This window comes from Amia ocellicauda, chromosome 21, assembly GCF_036373705.1.
Source record: "Amia ocellicauda isolate fAmiCal2 chromosome 21, fAmiCal2.hap1, whole genome shotgun sequence".
Lineage (NCBI taxonomy): Eukaryota > Metazoa > Chordata > Actinopteri > Amiiformes > Amiidae > Amia > Amia ocellicauda.
Genome location: NC_089870.1, coordinates 16,337,887 through 16,359,999, shown reverse-complemented (window position 1 = coordinate 16,359,999; position 22,113 = coordinate 16,337,887). Strand labels below are relative to the sequence as shown.

The window sequence follows — 22,113 nt, the reverse complement described above, 5'->3', positions numbered from 1 at the left end:
TCCAAAAGTAGGACAATTTAGGACAGATTGTCACCAAAAGTCAGCTGGCAGTCTTGTTATGTGGGTTAGGCAGCTTTACACATGAATTGAATAATAAAGTTAATTGATATATAGATATTAAGAGGTATGTTGAAATAAGCATGCAATTATATTTGCATAAACAAACACACACGCAAAACCCGACAAAAGGAAAAGGTGAGTTATTCACATAATACCAGCTCAATCACAGGTCTTCTATTCTGTCTCTGTTCTTCTCATTGGTAACTGTTGTAGCACAAAGTTGAGACATGGTTTCCAGCAGCCCTGGATGGTTTGCTACCCTGATCCTGAGCTGTAGGCTGGACTGAGAGCTGGAGGAGGAGTTGACAGAGCTGTTTTATGAACATTTCTCCTAGCACTGGGGTTGGGGCTGCAGCTACAACTTCAGGTCTTCCTTCTCCAGAGCAGCAGCACCTTTGGGAGTTCACTATGACCTACCCGTGTCCTGAGGTAGAGTAACCCTCTGCAAGTTTCATTTCTGCTGTGTTTTGCTACAAGAGCATTGCAGTGTGATTGTGGCTTCTGCTGTTAGACAAGTTGTGAATGCCAGGTAGACTGGGTTAATTAAGTTAGAACAAATAATTACATCAATAAATAAATTAGGCAAACGCCACTTATTGAAATAATTGTATTTGCTTATTTTTTGACAAGCATTTAATTGTTAATATATATGGATTTGATTTAATTATAAGATAGGTGTAGTGTTTTTTCAATCTGATAACTAAAAAATGCAAAAGTGTTTTGTAAACGTGACACTGATTTAAAGTGTGTGTAATATAGTGTAATATAAATCATAGTTTCTATTCCAATAGCTGAACATATAAGTGTGAAGGTGAAAGGATCTCATTTGGAAATGGGACTATTTCCCCTCCTTGTGTTGCTAACAACCAAACTGTCACTTTTCTGGCTGTGTTTAATGACGACTGTTAATCAATTTGGTTTGAAAATTAAATCAGCATGGAGTTTGTTATTTCTGCCTGGTAAGCAAAATGAAAACCACAGAAACAACATGAGATATTGGCAGGACATGGCCTAGAGCAAAACGGTTTGAGTAAAAATGAAACAATGCCTCACTTTAGTTTAGTGAAGTGAGCTTAGTGACCATTGTGTTGCTGAACTCTTATTGTGTTCACACTCTCAGCAGCGTCTTTGAACAATACAGGCCTGTCTGCTATTTCATTACATCGTTTGGTCTACAAAGGGAGAGATTCAGCCGTGAATAATTATTGTAAATATACATTTTTTTGGTGCCATAGTATTCTCGTATGACTAACCATCAGTTACTGATATCTGCCAAGGCGTTAAGATCCTGTGAGGTGACCAGGCCCCATTTTGAGTTAAGTCCTATTTTCTTAAGCATACAAACAACTCAGCCATAGTTCTGTGTTATATAAACATGCTAAATATATCTGTACTGGCTACCAAATATATTATTTCAGTTTAAGAGTAGCAAAACATTGCTATAATTTGCTTAGTGTTTAATCTCATTATTTGTTTTAATTTCCGTACTTTTGAACTTGTAAATAATCAGTTTTTTTTTTTTAAAAGGTAAATGCTTTAAAGACAGGAGTTCCAGTTGAAAGGGAAAAACATTGAGTAATATTACAAAATAAGAGGAAAGCCTTTGAATTTTTAATAAAATTGCACCTGTCAGATTTCTTTAAACAGTACATGGTGTTTAGATATACCGGTACATTTATGTTATGTGACTACACAGTTTAGGAATTAGTCTTATTATTAGAAATACAGTAATTTTATATTTTTAGAGTTTCAGTAATATCTATGTATTTATATATATGATATAATTTCAAAATAACCACTGTACTACTTCGTATTTTGAAAACAGTTGTGTTACAGATATTAGATTGTCTTAATTCATATCACTTTAGAGTAAAAATAATAATATACAGCAAATGTATGTCCCTGTTTAGTATATTATGCATATTAATACTTTTCCAAGTGCACCGTTGTTTTAATTTGTAGCTGAATTTAAGATGTATTATTATTGCCAGCGAACTCTTCACAGTAAAAGACTGTAACCTTTCTCTGAGTCAAAGGCCACAGTGAGCCAGTCTCCTATCTCCCCACAGGGAATTAAATAGATTTTGTTAAGAATTTGTGAATGGCCCTATGTAGAGGCGGTGTATAATCCCGAAAGCCCATCTTTAGCAGGTGGGCAGTATAGTTCTCAGTTGTGAATGTAGTTGAGGTTTTGCTGATGTTTACTGTTCTTTTCGTGTACTTCAGTGGATGGCCCAGTGTACACTTCAACCAAAAGGAAATCATATTTCAGTGTATTTATATTAGAAACCCATAACAATAAATATATATATATACCAAAATAATGCATGTACTCTAATATTATTTAGCTTTTTTTTCTGATACTGTCAATACTAAATAAAGTGTCTCAGGGAAGAATGAAGTTTGGGTTCTTGGAATACAAAGCTTGTCAAATAAATGATAAATAGGGTCATTTTTTTTTTTCTTAAAAAAATAAACCCACCTTGAACATATAACAGACAAAAGAAGTTTATATTTAAGTGGAGAATCCCAGCCCACACACTTTCTCTCGTTTCTAATAAGCATTCCAAAGGGTTTGTTCACTTATTCCCTGAACCAAATAAATGGATTAAAAATTAGGATAAACGACCTTTTAATCCTGCCTTTTGCAATTAAATTACAGTGCTTTCCGGAATTTCCGAGATATCAATCATCCGTTTGATTTAATGCAGGATGTTGATCTGTTTAAAAAATAGTTTAGCACATGCAAAATTACAGTGAGAGGGAGTTGTTCCTCTCTTTTGTAAACGCGTTTTATAACCCTTTGTTTCTAAACAAATAAATTAATAATAAATATGCAACCTGTGAAACTTAAACTGTGAAGTATTTTTTCCCATCGTATTCAGGGATATCTTAAATTTTAGAGCTTTGTTATAATTTCAAAATTAAGGAGTCGGTAGTATTGATTTTGTCTGGATGGTCTCCTTTTTCATTTGATCTTTTTCTGTCTTGTTTTTATTTTGAAAGAACATTTAAAGGGTTTGTCATTGATTTACACAATCTGTACTCTTGTCAATGTGGAAACCAGTGTTTTGAATTTATACGTGTATTTTTTAATGTGAAAGACATTTTCTAGTTTAGCTTTTAAAATGGCAGGTGGTGGTGGATGGGAATCTGATACTTTTCTATTAATAAGGAAAAGAATAAGCTTGCAAATAAGAAAAAAGCTTTGCCAATAAGATATGTCACTTCATGCACCTCTAGCAGTTTAGGAGTGAAACGCATTTTAGATGACTTGATGCTGAGATGAAAAAGGAGAGGGGGGGCGATGGGAGAAGTGCTTCTGCTTGTCCTTTAGGGAAATGATCAACTTTTTTTAAACCCCAGTCCTGCTTTAGCTAATGGTCGTTGATTAATGGTACAGTGAACTGTAAATCACAGCAGTTTACTTAAAACCCATTTCTTACAGTTAAAAATAACACTACGGCAGTAAAATCTGTAGTAACAATATCAAATTGTATCCGTTAAGTTTCGATTGACCTGTTCTCTTCTAAGCTCTCACAGTTTCCTTTTAGAAATGTAAGATTTTCAGTGGTAAAGCCTGTGGAAATGATATATGCATTCTTTGCATTCTTTCTGTGCATAAACCGGACCATTTCAAAGGATCATACGAAGCAGCAAAATGATTTTACACTACTGGTCCAGCAACTGATGGGCTTTTCAGTATGTGGATTATGAACTGAAATTGGCTTTGTCAATTACAAGTGATAAAAAGTCAGGGCGTGCAAAATGAATATTAGGAATCAGTAATTTGTATGTGTTTAACTTGACTTGATTTAACAAAACAAGAAAAAGGATTTTGACATTAATTTAGTTATTTGAAGACCTGTTATTTGAATATATTGAACATGACATTATATTATAATTTATTTAGTTATTAACAGACACCCTTATCCAGGGCGACTGACAGTTTACACAAGAAACATTTTAAACCATTACAGAAGTGCAGTAATATAATCAGTACAATATATTTCACTGGCAAAATATGTTTTGTGTAAAATATTTGCAATAGGACAGAAATTAAACACAGTATTTATTTAATCACATTTCAATTAATAAATACACACCAAAGCTACATTTATTTTAAACACACTCATTTCATAGTGATCTCCCTTTCTCATATAAAAGTTGTGTGTGATCTTTTACTCCTTTGGAAAATAAATCCAATTTATTTTCCGATAAGGCAATTGTAAATTCCCTGAAATGTATTACACTTTTTTGTTTCATTTACACAATTACAGACTTGTGTTAGACATCGTTTTAAGAATAGTACGGAGATAAGATACGGCTTTTAACAACTGAAGCACTCACTGTTGTGAAGAGATATCATTTACAGTACTCTGAAAAATCAAGGTACGCAAATGACCCATGTGTTCATATAGGATTGAATTGTCTTAAATAATGAAATGCAGTGCATCATAGACAGAAAGAGAAACAAAAAGCTAGTATCACCTCTAGTAGAAATTAATAATTTGCAAGAAACTCTTCAGTTTTTTTTTTTTTTATTTGTTTTTGTTTTTTGAAGACACTTGTGAATAATGAGTGGACAGGACAGTTATCAAGCAATATCGATCTGCTGGTACCTGCTCTGTGTTTTAAAAAAAGAAGAAAACAAATCTGGATAATTAAGGGTTTGTCACAGTTGAGAGCCATGCATTGGCATTTTCTTCCCAATTTGTTTTCCAACATGATGAGTAATGTGTGTGTGCGTGTGTGAGTGTGCTTGTGTGTGTGTGTGTGTGTGTTCTACGGGATCGAGCAGCGGAGTGTGTGTTGTCCAGGGCGAGTATTTCGAATCTGACTGGCTGGCCTGCACACCTCCTCCTCCCTGCACAGCCCCAGCCCTGCCAGCCCGCTCTGTCGCTTTAAGTCCTGCCCCTCAGAGCCAGCCAACAGCAGCTGTTCCATATTCATCAAGCCCTTAAGTCTTAAAGAGCCCTATCCTGACCATGGAGAGAGTCATTTCTCTCACCCTCTCTCTCACTGTCTCTCGATCTTAGCGCTCCCACCACTCTCTCTCTCTCTCTCTCTCTCTCTCTCTCTCCCTCTCTCTCCATCTCTCTCTCTCTCTCCCTTTCACCCCCTTTACCTCTCTCTCTCTCGCCCTCTCTCGCTCACATAGACACACAAATACACAGAGATTCAGACATACCTGTGCAGACTGGGTGTTGGGGGCTGTGCAGAAGGTTTTTTTTCCCCACCGCCTCTGAAGGTGTTCTCCTTCCCTTTGGTGGAGAATTGGTGTCAATTGTTTCCTCTTTTCCACTTCCTGTGATTCCTGGAATGCTAAAACTGGACTGATGGACATTTCAGAACTTTGTATCCCAGACCCTCTCAACTATCATAACCAGTAGGTGCATCTCTTCTCTTCCTTACTTCCTGCTTTTTTCTTTTCTTTATATATATATTTCTATATAATATATATATTTATATTACTATCTTTTTTTCTTAACTATTAATATTTGATTATTTTGTTAATAAGTTACCAGGGAACACCAGCAACTTCTTTAGTGATGAAACAATGCTGTGTTTTCTGTGTACTCTCTTTCTCTGAAGTGATACATGACTCTCCACCAGGGCTACACAATAGGTATGGGCAAGAGCAGAGACAGTGTCTTGTGTTGTGTCACGACAAAGACGAACACTTTCTGGAATCGGTATCTTTGCACGCAGTGAAAGGAGACTGGCTGTTTTAAGTTCTCACATTGTATTCACAGTGACTCACATGAATAAAGAGAGTACAATTCCTTTTCTTTCTGTGTTTGTGCTTTGCGTGATGCACCGGTTCTGTGGAAAAAGACAGAAACACAAAACTTCAGTCCCGAACGCTAGGCTTTGTGTGGCCGTCCTTCACTGCGGCTGCTGGGGAAGTTATCCAGGCTTCTCCTGTGTCTCTGCTCGGCTCCCAGGGTGATGGGAAATAAATTCAAGCAGATTAGACAAACTGAATGCAGGAGATAATGAGCGGAGGATTTCACTTTGCAATATTTGCACACAGGAAGATAAATGAAGGCACCTTTAGCCCTGGTTTCCTATTGAGCACCAGCTCAGTTTTTGGCTGGGCAGACTGCATGTGAACAGAGGCAATGCTGAGGAATAGCAAGGCTACCAGGATCCTGCGAAAGCCTGGGATTCAATGAAAAAGGAAAAGTTTATATTCTACATTTGACATGCATTATTTATTATGTGACATGCAGAAAAGGCATTAAAAGTTGTTTATCTTCATTTTAAAATCTTTGTAGCTCTTGGTAAGCAGTGGGGATCTGATCTTGAAACGTATTTAAAGAAAAATACATTTCACAGTTATATATTAATTACAAAATAAAAATGCACAATATCAGCAAAAGATTCAGTAGTTTTTTTTTAGCATTGTGTGTTAACTTTTAATTCCATCATGCTTGTATTTTGTTGAGCACAGCTTGTGTATATGTTCATGTATGATGCGTGATAAAAAAAAAAAAGGAGCATGAGAAATGTAAATGGTCAAGATTTTTCCTGAAATAGATGCCTAATTATTGCTGTAGTTTGATTAGACATTTATTTCTCAGGGCTGCAGTATATTAATATAAATGTTCAAGTTAATGAAAACACAGATTAAGGACTGTATCGTGTAATTGAGGTTGGTTAAGCAATATAGACTTTGGTTCCAAAGGACCAGTTTACAAAGTCACACAAGTATATGAAACTTTAAATTCAATTCAAGGAATAATGTAACAATTCATTTTGTGACAGATATTAAGAATTTTAAACTCAAATGCCCTACCATTAACCCTTCCACAACCACAGGGAAGCAATTTTATTTAACCCATTAGCCTGCTCCCTCTTCAGATGAATCCAGTTTTAATCTTCTTTGTATGTAATACTGATCTGGATTATGTGGGGGTTAATACAGCTCTGCACTTTTTACCAGCAGTGCTGTCTTAATTGGTTTGTCTTTTGAGAACATCTGAAGTATACTTTTCTGTAGAAATTATAAAATACAATTTTAATATATTAGCAATGTTATTTATTCCATTTAATAGTTTTTTTTTTTTTTAATGGATGCAGAATAATTTGATGTAGTTAAACATTCTGGAAAATATTTAAACCTAAACCGTCCAAGACCGCATGTTAAAATCAATTTACTATTTGTTTTATTTAAACAATTAAAATATTTTAAACTGATCTGAAGAATAATATAACAGTGGAGAATGTTGTATTTCAAACTGAATGATAATCTGTTAATTGTTCTTTAGAGAACTTTTTCGTAATGTACAAAATCATGAAATAACAGGTTTTAAAAGGAGAAAAACAAAAAATAGTACTATATGTAACCCAAAACCATTCTCACAAAATATTGCAACGATTAAGGAAAATCAGCCAATGAGCGATAGCAACTGCAGCCACTGTCGTGCGCAGCTTCAAAGTGACTTCTTCCATTTTGGAACTGAGTCGTATTCTCATTTAGTTGGGTATGCGGGAGAATTCCTGGGATTTAAATTAACTATTGAAAGTGCCTGACGTTTTTATTAGGAAATCACATAATTCAGAGGATCACAGTGAACGGTTATGTCTGCACAATTGGGTGGGATGCTGTAGGATAGGAAATAAAAATACAGTTTATTTGTCGGATAGATGCAGGTTATTTATTTCTGTGTACTTCACCCCTTTGGCACAGTTCAGGAGGATGAGAGTGAAACAGTTTCCACAGAGCCCACATATGAATGCCTGCCATTTCTACCCTGTCAATCCTGTGAGAACAGGAAAACATTATCTCTTCATATGGAACTTAGACTCACATGCAACTTTGAATAAAGAATTTAAGATTTAAAATATACTTTTTAAGCATTATGGGACTGAATAACTGAGCATTTAATATGTATGTTGGTGTACACTTTATTCTTTCAAAGTAAGTTATACATCAATATACACAGTAATGCACTCATACACACAGCAACATATCTATCTATCTATCTATCTATATATATAATTTAACAGTGGGAGACAGTAAAAATATAACTTGTTTATATTACATTTTGAAAAATGTATTTCATCTTGGTGAAATTGTTTGCATTATAATCGGATGCTTTCAAATTCTGAAAAATATTATTTGTGCTAGACTATAGAATAAACCAGTGAATAAAGCATATTGTATTACACCGTGGTGTATTTTAGGTTAGGAAGGACATTTTCTTCTACACATATGGCGATTCATGAATTGTAATTTTCAGATAAGATACTACAAATCAATGGGAAAAATATGTTTAATGTTCAAGAATTTAAAACACTTAAAATAGATACATATCCTGCACTAATTAATTAATTAATTAATTGGGAGTGAACACAGATTTAACATGACTACAGTGGGGGGAAAAGTAGTTTTGGTAAGAAATTAATCCACATTGAAAATATCCTTTATTTATATTAGTCAGACCTCAGTCTTATTGGACTTGCATAATGTTTTTCATCTTTGAAAACTGTATGTTAGTCTTAAAAGTTTAGTTTTAATTTCCTTAATACATTTATAATTTAATAGTCAACTAAGGTTTACAGTGATTATTCTGTTGTCTGTAATGATGAAGTGTAAGTAGAATTATATTAAAATTATATAATTAATAAGGGGAACTTTTACTATTTTAAAATGTTTAAGGTGTCATGACAGTTTTCAAAGCTGATACCTATGTAGAGAGCATGAATGCGGTTTAGTCAAACAATTTGTTCGACATTAAGCAAATACTCCACTGAGAGATTGTTTTTTAAAGGAATGCAAACATCCTTTACAAACCGTGGCCTATACAAATAATTGGATAATATTCAAAAGACAGATACTTTTTACTTAAAAATTGTTAATATTGTCAATTTCATTAAAATGCTATAATTAAAAGCACAACTTTTATTTATGTATCTATGTCTTAAAATTACATACTGGGAAAAATCCTTCATAATACATTAATATAAAATACTTTTCCATATTAATAATTAAAATGGGTCAACACAGCCATATACTCCAGAACTCTGTAAAAGTTGCCATTTACTTTTTTAAAGAGTGTTTTCTTTGAACTATTGTGTTTCTCGAGTATCTGGCATTCCTGGAGTTGAGCTGTCACACCGCTACACTCTGTTGTGCAATTCATACCCAGCTGCTGGAAAAAGTGAAAAAACTAAGAAAAATAACACTGAAACTGCACTTTAAAATAGGAATAAAATAAATCCTTTGTTCATGCTGTGCATTAATGAAATAGCCAGTTTTAATGACTCATGGTTAAGTGTAATCAATTCTGTTTAGATAATACTTAACTGTTATGAATATAAGATTATTTTATATATGGTTTTCATTAGATCTTGTTTGCTAAAGAATATTTTTTACACTGTATTATATTAGTTATTGGTGTCCAGTTATAAGATACAACCTAATTCTCCATAATATAAGTTGCTCTTTAGCTGTGTGTGTCGAATGGGATTTGTATGTATGTTTGTTACTATATTTCTTTTGAAGTATGTGAGCCATCTTGGATTAAGGCACCAGGCAAATAAATTAAAACTAATGTTAAATGTATGCTTACAGATGTGTATTGGATAGCCTAAACCCCAAGCTAAGCATGACATTGGAATTATTTAAGTGTTTTGTTTAAAGTGACATTTGTTTAATTTAAAAAGATATATATATGTACACTCTTAAACCTTAGCAGCAGAGACTGTTTTTGTTTGTGTATTCTTTGGCTAGGATCTCAAATCTTCTGGGACCCACACAGTAGGAATAATAACACAAGCTGTGGACAGCCACACTCTAATTTATAGTGCACTGTCAGTTTTAAGCAAATCACTACAATATTCTGAAAACCAAGCTGTGGGAAAGGAGTAATGCAATTTATACCTGGGCTTACATAACGGCCATCATAATTGATACGAATTAACGGTCGTGGTGGACTTCATTACATCCGTTAACGCAAGGAAAGGACTCCTCTTTTCTCTTTCCATTTCCTTTTCTCTGTCGTTCACAATACTGATAATGGCATTGCTGTCTCGATGTTACCATTTCATTTTTCCAGATGGGTCTGTTTTTCGCTGTGGCTTCGCGGCCCTGTTTCTCCTTTCAGGAACCAGGCAATGCTGAGGACGGTCAGTTTCAGTTAATCTCGCTGTGCTGACATATTTACCTGTAGTTGCATGCAATTGACCACTGCCTTCTCATTGCTTAAACACTGCCCCCCCACCCACAGGGACTAAACGTTCCTTCTGAATGTTTTCGTTCAAATTCCCGACATATTGGATGGTATTTCTTTTTAAATATGACTATTATTTTAAGGTATGAGTATAAAACGTATTTGTAATACTTTTCAAAATATTGTCTTGAAATAGCAGGAACATCTGATATATTTGTATTTTTTAAAGGATTTAGTTTTAAAAACAGAGAGAAAGCAATTCCATTAGGGTATCTAAAGTTAAAAGCTCTTTGTGAAATTACAAAGTGTTCTTTTTTATTGAGGTAATCAGATTTTTGTTGTCTTCCTCGAGATGGTATCCTGGGTGGAGGCAGTGGCGAGTAACTGATTCAGTCCACACAGACGCTATCCAGATGGGATCAGCTGACAGTAATTTAGTTTCAGAATACATTAGTGGAACAAGCTTTTGGGCACGATCGGAGATCTTGGTATTAGCTGGGTCCCTGGCTCCTGTGTCCACTTCAAATGGCCAGTGTGCACGGGTGACCACCGGCTGTTTAATTAGTCTGGGTAAATAGAAGAGACAAATCTGGAGATCTAAAGAATTTTAAGTGGCGCATCAGGGATTGGCCTTAAAACTTAATGTTTAAATTCAATTTTACAAGTAAATCTAAATGCATCTCTTCCTCCCAATAGGGGCTTATTTTCTCATTCATTACCATGATTGCTCAGTAAATGGTCACACCAGACCAATGCTTCTCTAGTAAAACCTTTTAAACAACCTACATAACATACATTTTGTAATCTCTCTTTTCTCTGAATAATACTATATTGAAATAGACATATTAGATCTTTTGGGAACCTGCGAACATGTAAATGGTACGGTTTTGGAGTTTATTGCAATGTTTTGAACGCTCCAGTTGCTACATTTGTAAGCCCTGATTTTCTGCTCCTTGTTGCACCTGCTTTGCGAGGCCCACCTTCTCGTAGACGTGCGAGTGCTTTACCCCTCCCTGCTTTGTCAGTTTAATTATCCACTGAGACAGATCTGGAAAGTAGGTTTCCTAGGCAAAGTGATATCAGTCTTAAACTGTGAACACATCGATGTACTGCTTACAAAATATTTGTAGGCCTCGTCTCACACCTGCTGACGATTTACACATTATTTTCCATTTTACATGTATAAGAGAAGTCACTATAGACACAACGATGCAAAATGAAGGCTGTTGTTGTTTGGCATATCTAAGACGAGGTTCAATACTAGCATTACCAAATGGATTTTGTGATGGTCTATATATGAGTGTTTTCGAATATAGTGTGTTTTTATCTGAGAGACTAAACAGAAACAAATAAAGGCAATACTTACGTGCTGAGTGGATAAACACTGGGCTGATCTTCAGAACCAGTATGAATATGTAGTTGATTGATATGGTTTTGGATTTGGATTTATGTCATAGTTTGTCAGACATTTTAAAGTTGTTTGATTGAAGTGATTGATTGAATTGTTTTTAAATTATGCTTACGTTATGCTCATGTGTTTGAGTCCTTTAAGATGTCTTCACTGCACTGTTATCACGATACCAGGGAGACTCAGAGTATTTTGAATAGGATACGTTGCTAAAGATAGTCATTTATTCCTTAGATGAGTGGAAAGTGAGACAAGTGCTATGTGATGTTTAATTGAGTTAGATATAGGCTATTACTGTACTACTGATAAAAAGTAGGATAAAAAAATCTACAGATTTTATAATTTGCATATTAGCGGAGGTAATTTTATTTTACAATTCTGAAGTGCACTGTATAAGTACTTTGCACTAACCATATTGTGGAGTTAGCAGGCTTTAAGGTAGTTTTATACTTTTTCACAATAATATTTTACATTTAAAAATAAATTAACAGGAAATTAATTTTCAGAAGTTAAATTTTTGTATGGTATTTCTTTCTTTTTATTTTTATACAAGTTTTAATTAGTTTCTGTGTGGGTGTAGAATGGTTGCTGTGCTCTATTAAAGATCGGGTTTGTGTAATCTTGAGAAAGAGTTTCAAAAATCAATCAACAGATATTTATTGATTTATTAACGTATGTAGAAGAGGAGAAGAGGCCTGAAATGACAGTCAGCGTCTCTGCCTCTCTCAAGGTGGATTTAATCCAAGACTCGCATGTTAAGTTGTTATCCACAGGGGCAGCTGACCCCTGACACCTTTCTGTTCCCACAGTTCACTATAGTAAGCTTGTACTTTTCTTTCTTTTCTGGAACAGTAGGCTTAAAAATAGTCTCATTTATTTGTCTTCAGTTTGCTGGGTAACCTGGTGTGTTTGTGCCTGTAACAGTGCCGTTGTGCTACTGATGCAGCGTGACAGCAGTATTTCCTTTTTGCTATCATAGAGAGTGGCCAGTTTGATTTACAGTTACACTTTTGCCATTTTCTGGGATCCTGGTATGAAGCCATGGGTGCAGTGCCAAATAAAGGCTCAGAATGCCGTCGTAAATTCAAAGCAGAAGGGCAAAATGTCCTCTAGTGTGTTTGGTTAGGTTCTGTTTTTCAAATATAGATATATGAAACATTTCAAGAATTTTGCCAGAGAATACAGTTTTGTGTTGGACTCTTCTAAAATTGATAAAATTCTTGTACTGTCTGAGTCCTAACACTTCAGCTTAGGCCTGGGTTGCCATGAAAAGAGGAAACTCCACTATGTCCTTATTGCTTAAGAACAACAACAGGGAAAGCATGGACATCAATTTATAAAGATGCAAAAGTCATTTTAAATCTCTGTTTTTATTACACTGTGGAGGCTAGTATACTGCTGCATGTCATTGACACAGAACAGTGACACAGAACTTTATATTTTACTAACTGATGAAGGAAACCAGTGTCTTACCCAAATAAATTATTTTTCTGCCTTCCCGCTCTGTGATGTAAATTTGATGTTTATTAATGATGTTGTCACTTTCATACAGTGGGAGTATTGTGTGCTTGTAATAGTGTTTATAACTATTATATATATTATATCCACTGGCAACACCTTTCATATTTCTCAGAACTGATTACTTTATGACTAAAGGAACCAAAAAAAAAAAAAAAAAAAAATATATATATATATATATATATATATATATATATATATATATATATATATATATGTATATTATATAATATTTTTTTTTTTGTAAAGTGTTGTTCATTCAGCTTAGGTAACACATTCCTCTGATTTAAATTGTGAACTAAGTAGAAAAATTGCACAGTACAATATTTATTATATATTTATGAATTCCTTCATATCATTTTAATTTTTTTTCAAGAGTTATATACCTTGAGCCTTGGACTTCGATTATTTTGGGGTTGTGTGTCTCCCGTTCTTGTGCTTGGCGATGAGTGTGGCTTCAGTCCTCTTGCCTGCCTCGTCTTTAATGTCATCCTCAAGAAGCTGATGGAAAATAATCCATCTGTTTTTTTTAATCCTTAATTAAGCGTAGTAGATGAGAAGGAAAATGCAAAGTCCGGTAATTTACACTTTGAAAAAAAAAAAAGACACTGTGCATAAAGCAGGCATGCGGGTGTTTATCAGTGAATGTTATTGGTATCGAGCGCACAGTCGTTTGAAGGTTATGTTTCTGAACAGTAATTGAAATGCAAAATAACATTAGGATCGATGGTTAGCTCTGTTTATTTATTAAATCAATATCGAAACTGTCCGTCACAATACTGCCTCTGATTCCAACTGACAGCTTAACCAAGTACGGAGTGTACACAGCTCCTACCGCCTGACCTCTCATAGGCTCCTGTGTGTTATATTAAGATTTTTTTATTTTTATAATCTTATCTAGCTCAGTTATGCCATGGTTGACATTGCTTTTGGGTTTTATTATGAGGGAATGCTCTCTGGGATTGATATTTCAAGGTGGGAATTCACAGGTGCGGAAATCTGTTAAGTGTTTGAGACCTTTAAGCGGTGACATTGGAGATGCGGTGTGGGCCGGCACGGTCTCCGTGGCACAGCGTGGAGGGGACCGGCAGCCGACGGCTTATTTGGTTGCAAGAATAAAGCAATACAAATGTATTCAATGTGTAGTAAAAGGTATTTAGCAATTTAGTGACCCTCGATGAACCCCAAACTGTTTGTGTGCCACAGTGTGCTGATGCGAAGATTTTATTTTATTAATACTCTCCTTGGGAGAGTGTGGCTCAAACACTTGCTCTCTGTCTCAAAGCTAGGATAAGTTCTGCCCGATTACCCTGCCATTAACACTTCAAGACATGACCTCCTCTCGGCGTACACACAGTTGGCATTTACAGACCCAGTGTGGATGTACCTTTTTGTGTTGTTGTATTTTTAATTCTCTCTGGGCTGTATGAACACGCTGACTCTGCTAAACTATGAAACAGTTTTTATTTTTTCTGAGCCAGAGTACCATTTTTGTCACAATCAAGTGTACCTCTACTGTGGAAAATATGATCTTAACTACCACCACCATCAACAAAAAAGTTTGAGATGGCTGCAGGTCACTGGGTCACTGAGTGTTTGTGTCTTATTTCTAACTGGTTTTATTTTATTTTTTTTCGTTTTTTTCAACTCAGTGCTTGAGACGGCATCCTCACACTTGTCACCCATTTATCTTGGTCGCAGTTTGTCTTTTGACTTTTGGGAAGGTTATTAGTTAAATGAAAGTCCTTTGCTTTAATGTCGGTATGCTCTCTTTTAAACGTAAATCAAAGTCCATGGCGCTTTTTCTTCCTTCATGCTGGAACTGACCCTGCTAATGATGAGTGCCTTGTTCTCAGTAAACTAGAGTGCATTATAATGTAAAGCTTTATTCATAGCTCTGCGAGCAGGAAGGCTTTTTACCTGCGCATTGTGAATGTCATATTAGAAACTGAGAACTCCAGGCCATAGTGGGGACGGAGAGAACATTTTGTCCCCTAGTGATCCCTGTAGTGCACACGTGAGCTTTTCACTGGAGATGCAGCATCGCACGGAGAGTGCTTTTGCACATTATCGTTAGACCCTCTATTAATTTTACCACACTTTACCACACTTTAAAGAGCAGAAATACAAACACAAAAAAGAGCAGAGTAATGCAGACTCACAGAAGAGGGGTTTGTTTTTTCAGTCACCCTGGAAAAAAAAAAGACAAAAGTCTGGAAAACAGCTCTCAAGTCAAAGGGAGGCCAACAGTGAGATGTATGTGTGGATTGCCCCCTGAAGGAGACCCATTAATTCCAACAATTTCCCCACAGTTTAATTATTCCTGAATCGAGTTGTGCTGTGTGCCGTGATATAAATCACCCGGGCCCACTGGAGTTTTTATTACGATCGCTATTTATGGGGAATAGAGAGGAGGGAGACGGAGGGAAAAAAGGTTCAAATGTGAAAAATCAACAGTGGGACAGTTGTAGTGGACAGAGGGCTGAATAGCATTGTTAGCAGTACGTCCCTGAGCTGCACTATGGAGGCCTCGGCTCCTCTGAGGCTTACAGTATGTCTGAGACCAGTAGCACGCCTGGCCACACTGCTTCCACATGCCCTGGCATATGCAAACACACCAAAACGGCAGGAACTGCATGGCTCCTAGGTGGTCTAGTGATAAAGAGGTTGTGGTCTCAGTCTTGGTCATCTGAAATCTGCCAACGTGTGTTTGTAGATTAAAGTTAAAAGGATAAAGTCCCGTGTAGCAGTTCTTGTATTGTTGTCTTTTATGTATAAGCTAGAAATTTGGTAACATTAGACTATAGTGGACTTTCATTAAGTTAAATAGCTCACTAGGGCATAAAAAAAAAACTATGAATGCATGGTTAATATGTTTGGGATTTTAACTGGCCATTCCCATTCCAGTGCAGCCCGCACAGGTGTGGTTGATCAGACAGACCTGAATCGCTCAGATTTCCCATTCAGAAAAGCCCAATCCACATGCTCTCCTTGTGCCCTTGTAAGTAGTGCCAGTTCACTGTGGTTCAAGCAATTTCTCACTAGGTGCAGGTGTGCAGAAGACTAACAGAGATCTGAGAATGAGTGTTATAAGAAATCAATCATATATATATATATATATATATATATATATATATATATATTTATTTACTGGGCAGACGTGCTTTCCTGACACTTAGAAGAACAATATTTGACTTGACACCAAAATTAATTTAATAATAATATTTTTTCTTATTATTAGTAGTAGTAATATTAGTATTATTATATGGTAATATATATTTAAACCGTAAATGTTTTACTCTATTATGCTATTTTATACATGTACAATTTATAATTTAATTTATTTTAACTGCTGGAGAAATATTGTTCAAGATTGAGTGAATAAAGATCAGCTGAATAACAGTCCTTGAAAAACAAATATAAAAACAAATATATTTCCTTACAGGTATTATGATTATGCAGCTTAATATTATGTTAAATGATTAATTAGTCAAAAATGTTACTGCTGAAAAGTGACTAAGAAGGCTCACTGTTCAAACTCTTTTGTTTTTTCAATAAATAGTTTTTCAGCTGACCTTTAATGCTAAGTGGGCTAAATAAACTGTGAAACAATGTAGTAATGACATTAAAACTCAAAGCAGGAAGTTTGAGATGTGTTGACAAACAGATCGCCACATGCACAGCGGGTCAGATGTTTGAGCCAGTGGGTGTCTCAGTGTGGTTTGGGGCGGCCGTTACTCACTGTCGGGAAGGCAGACTCACAATCTCCGTCTCTAACTCAAATCTAATCAGACTTCATATTTTTCTTCCAAAAGACTGCTTTAAGTTTCTTCTCAGTCTAAAAGGCTTTAATATATTTAATACTATTGTTTAATGCTCTATGCACTCACACAAATACACACACACAGACACATATATATATATATATATATATACACACATACACATATGAAGACTATATACTAGTTAGGGCCATTTCTTTAGCATTTTATAGCTGTATAATTGTCTCGCACATCTGCTGATATTTCCATCCACTAATTTTACCTGTTTTTTTTTTTTTGTATTGTTGTCCCCCCGTCCCCCTTTTTTTGCTGATGAACAATATAATTTATGAGACGTGCAGGATGGGCCCTTTGTTTAAAGCAGGTAGAGTTCCCCTAAACAAGGACAGCCTATGAGAGGAAGATTAATGAACTAATTTCATGCATGGCTCCTTGCCTCTGTCCCTCTGTACACCACGTCACTGTGTGTCTAAACCTGTGATTTACATTGCACTTCATACAATGGGCTTAACCCTTAAAAATAACATTTCTCTCTGCAGATGAATATGCGTACAATACACAATACGTGGACCCTTTTGAATCATCCTACGCCAACATCTTATTTTCTAGTCCCAGTTGTATAAAATTCAAGAGTGCTTTTATGCTATTTTGTAAGCCCCAGCTAATAATTTTCCAGGGATAACCTTACATTGCATTACCTAAATTTCTATGCCTTTCAGACATGAAAACTGAATTGAGATAATGAAAGTGATTTAAGACTTTGACAAGAAGAAACACGATCTTTGACTAGAAACATTTTGACATACTGCTCCTTTTTTTGTGGTAATCTACAGCTTTTAAAACTGTGTGTGAAATCCAAAAAGCAACTTAATACAATCCCAGCCCAATACAGAGACGGACAACATCATCAGTTATTAACTCAATTTAAAACATACTTTAGCAATGATAAAATGAAATAAACTTATTTGTTACAATTATGGTTGTTACAATTTAAAAGTAAAGATTTTCAATTATGTGCTGGAGAATGACCAGTGGAAAGTATATTTCTGTATTCATCTACAGAGCAGTGTCAGCAGTTGTCCGTTGTGGTCTGTCTTGGGAATACGAAACACATTTGAGTGGTCAGCAGAGCAGGGTTTGAGCCCAGGTCTCGGCAGCAGGGTGATCTTCATGATGTGCCTCTTTAAATCCAGCTGAAGGCTTTATAAAGTCAGTTGACAATACTGTAGTGTAGAAGAAGTGATTGAAACATTTGAGTCCACCTATTAGAAGTGGTAGAAAATGTGTACTTGTGTTGTCACTTCTATACAATGTATACAGGAACTTTTTTTTTCTTTTTAAATACGCTCACCGCAAAAACATAAGTAAATTATAACACTTTCACCAAAGGGGTTGGACAGAACCGTTTAAATGTTTGCCTACTGTATATATTAAATTGAGATCACATTTCCCTTGTTAGCATGCATAAAATGATGAACTGAACTACTTTATACATAGAGTATAATATTCTGAACAACTCAAGGGGGGATATTAGCATCTAGTCTGTAGATTGCAGATTTTACCGAAAATCTTTTATATAGGAAAATAATATATAACCTACACGTCAGAATTTTAGGCTTCACGAATATTTTGATTATTCTAGAACAGTATGTGCTGAAGTCCACACAACTATTTAAATCTAACTTGTCCGGTCTCCTGAAGTCATTGTCATCACAGGTGGCAATTTCTTGGCGTATGACCACAACAAATTTGTCCGTTCAGCATTAAATCTACAGCATTATGCCTGCATCACAATTTTTTTACGCTTTTAAACCGAGAGGGAGAAAAAAAAAAAGATCAATACATCTGATTTCTGGCAGCAGCAGTGCTATCTTGCAGGCAGTTTGAAACACGTCTCATGTTGTAGCGCCGAATGATATCATCGCTTTATAAAGACACAGTGACGTAGCGGTAGCAGCTATATTTAATCCTTGCTGGAGACTGAATAACTTAATTGTCAGGGTCTTGCAAAGCCAGGTCCCCCCTGTGGTAATCCGGCACCATCTCCAGGCTAACCGGAGTATCGATCCAGCCACATTCCAGATGAGCTTGCATAAGCAGCATGCTTTCTCTCCCTCCACATCACATTCCCATTTATATTTTTTCTCCCCCCCTTTGTTCAGCATTGTAAATCTGGGAATCATAAATCCTTGTCAGTTTTACACATATCGTGCGCTTCATAACAAAGAGGTCTCTGCTGTCTCTGCAGTTCAGTATTTAGCGCCAAACTAATGAATAGTAGAGCCCAGAATTAGGAGCGTCCTTCCCCACAGAAGATTAAGATGGGTCCCGATGGAGCAGGTGGAAGGCAGTGTTACCCTCTTTTACATCATTAAACAGGGACTCCCCACTCCCTTTGCTAATGGGACCGGGGCCACCAAATTCCCAGGGTAGTCATTAACCCGTGAAAGTAATAACTTAAAGCTGCCGAATCGCCCCCATTTCCAATTGCTCTCTCACTCTGTTGGCAGCCTGTGATTAATTTCTTTGTGGGTAATCAATCTGTCTATAGCTTAGCCTCTTATACACATTTTCTGTAGAAAACCGTGTCTTGTTGTAAACCAAAGTTAGTGTAACATGTTTGGACACTCAACCAACATGCAATACTTTCACTTTTAACGCCATAAAATAAGTTGACATCAAATTCAAATTAAGTCATGGTTCACAATTGTCTGTTTTATGCATTTCCATATTTATTAATTTGTCGATTTAAAGTTCCACACAGAAATGGCAAAATTAATAAATAAATACATTGCTGTATTTATGGAGAGCTACCCAGAAGGAGGCCAGCTTCCCAAGTGCTGTTGCCTTCAGATGGTTTGGCCGAGGGCTGTGGCTTTGAGCAGGAGGCATGCCTATCAGAAGTTAATTGCATTACTTCTCGACCGAGGCCAGTGGCTTATCAGAGGAATCACCCAGGATTTTAAGACTGATCTCACCTTTAAGGACTGTGATATATTGTGCTGCTGGATGTTTTCGTGGACAGACTTCAGGAACAGGGCTAGTATGATGTTCAAGATCCTACATCTTTTAACTCTGTTGTCACACAGGTATAAGAACATTGAATTCAAATTGAAATGTTATATTTCATTTAGTGTACGGCAAAGTTGTGGTTGTAATCAGAACCTTACAAGACAACATTGAGGGTAGGAAGTTACAAATTGGGCCAACTGGACAGAAATAAATACGAGTACTCAGACGTCAAATTCGGACATCCAGTATTCCCTCCCCGAGGAAGTCCGAATCAGCCTGAATGATCATTAGGACAGCTAATCTGAGTTGCAGCAGTAAGAGCAGAATATTATTAGGGAAGGAAATGTGGTTACAAGGGCCAGGTGGAATCAGATTAAAACTAAACTGCACATTATACTTTGTGGGCACATAACCTCTACCACTCAGTCTGCCTTGTGATTGGTTCACCGGTACAAGAATGACATGTTTTGCTGCAACATGTTGTTTCGTGCACCAGCAGGGTGACTTTCAAAGTTTTTTTCCAGTGCAAAATCCACTCCACTTTTTAAAATTATTTGTTAAGTATCTGTCTGTGTGACAAGAAGTGTCACTTTAATTCCATGTTGTCTTACACTACTTAAGCATCTTCAAACTTTTATACTGAAAGAAAACAAGAAGCAAATTAACCTCTAGGGCAAAAAGCTTTTAATAGCACCCTGTGACATAACAAATAAGAAAGCTCATTGGTGTTTGAGGAGAATGTATAGGATCAACATCTACAGTGGTGTGCTGGTAACAAAAGCAGATTTTATTTCTGTATTTACTTTTATGTAAAGATAATGGAGTTGAATAATAACTATAACAGCTTTCTGGATTCTGTACTAAATTGCCAAGAAAAGGAGGGCAATCTGGTACCGGTTTGATTCCCCAAAGTCAATGGTTTTAACAGGGATCTATTGTTTTTTATTTATTTTGTATGTTACACTTTTCTGAATTTCCAGCAATATTGGGCATTTAGAGCTCTGATGAATATACATGAGCAGTGAGAGTGACACCCGAGAATGAGATTTAATGTGACACGGTGACCCTGTCTACAGTCGTTCAGGAAGCCAGGGTGAGAAAATAACGTTGGCCTACTGACCTGACAGCCTGCGTTGTTCTGAACCCTGCTGTCACCCAGGCAGACAATTAAATCACAGTGGAAAGGAAGGCAAAAATGAAAGAATATGGAGTAGCCCTGTTTTCAGTGTCCTTCAGGGCTCTCTGGTTTTCTTAAGTCATGTAATTGACTTTCAAGATTATATATGTGTGTGTGTGTGTGTGTGTGTGTGTGTGTAAATATTCTCCCTCATTTTCAAAAAGTATTTCATTTCCAACACATTTTTTGTTGAAAAAGTCTTTCAGTATAATTTGCGCTACAGTGTAAGGGAATAGGTTGACTACTCTATAGATTTGTATTTGTTTTGCAATATATTATTGTCAGTAACTAATAATAAATACTTTGTGCAAATGCCTTCTCAAACTGATGAAAATCAGTTGGACCACTTTAAGACATAGGCCTACCATTTAACTAATCAAAGTAAGTTGTAAGATAATATTTTAACTATTTCCGCAGTGGGTACTCTTTCACACAGAGAAAAACAGGCATTTGGTCAGAAAAGAACTGCAGTGTGACTTAGCTTTAATGAGATGTGTATCTTGACCAGGGAACCTATAGGGTTATATGCACTGGTCCCTTGAGCTTTGGGAAGAGAGCATTCCACTGTGAGCCTTAAGGGACACCGTAGAGGCAAAATCAGCAATTTTCCAATTCAGGTGTGCCTGTCCTTCAGGGTTCAGAGGTCATGTAAGGTTCAGGCATTAACATTAATGGATGAAAAGAGCTAGAATGCGAAACTGGAGGACACCCGTTCATCCTGTGTCCTACTCAGGCTCATGTAGACCGTTAACTCTTTAATCCTCTTTCATCAGCTGTAGTGAAGTGAAGCCCTGATTTAAGTTTCGTGATATTTTTTATTACTCATTTATAAACATAGCATTTTTACGAAGTAGTCCGTACTTTATGGCCATTGTAGGCTACCGTAGTAGCAAAATTTACAGAACGCTGCTTGGGGTGGTAAACTCCGAAATCTTTCACCTTTGCCTGTTGTTCTGAAACGGGCAGTGTTTAAAG

General features: G+C 36.2%; 1 protein-coding gene across 2 annotated transcripts in view; it reads left to right on the top strand.

The window, feature by feature from the left end:
* The first annotated feature begins 236 nt into the window (after window positions 1-236).
* esrrb (estrogen-related receptor beta) overlaps window positions 237-22,113 on the top strand; it is a 63,693-nt gene continuing 41,816 nt past the window's right edge. The window contains exon 1 of one of the 2 annotated variants that reach the window (XM_066694714.1): window positions 237-489. Coding sequence is in view for 1 of the 2 variants with exons in the window: in XM_066694713.1 (XP_066550810.1) it covers window positions 5,400-5,449 (50 nt within the window). In the remaining variant the exon portion in view is untranslated. Of the gene's footprint in view, window positions 490-5,067; window positions 5,450-22,113 lie in introns of those variants that run through there. The other variant, XM_066694713.1, reaches the window with a different exon arrangement.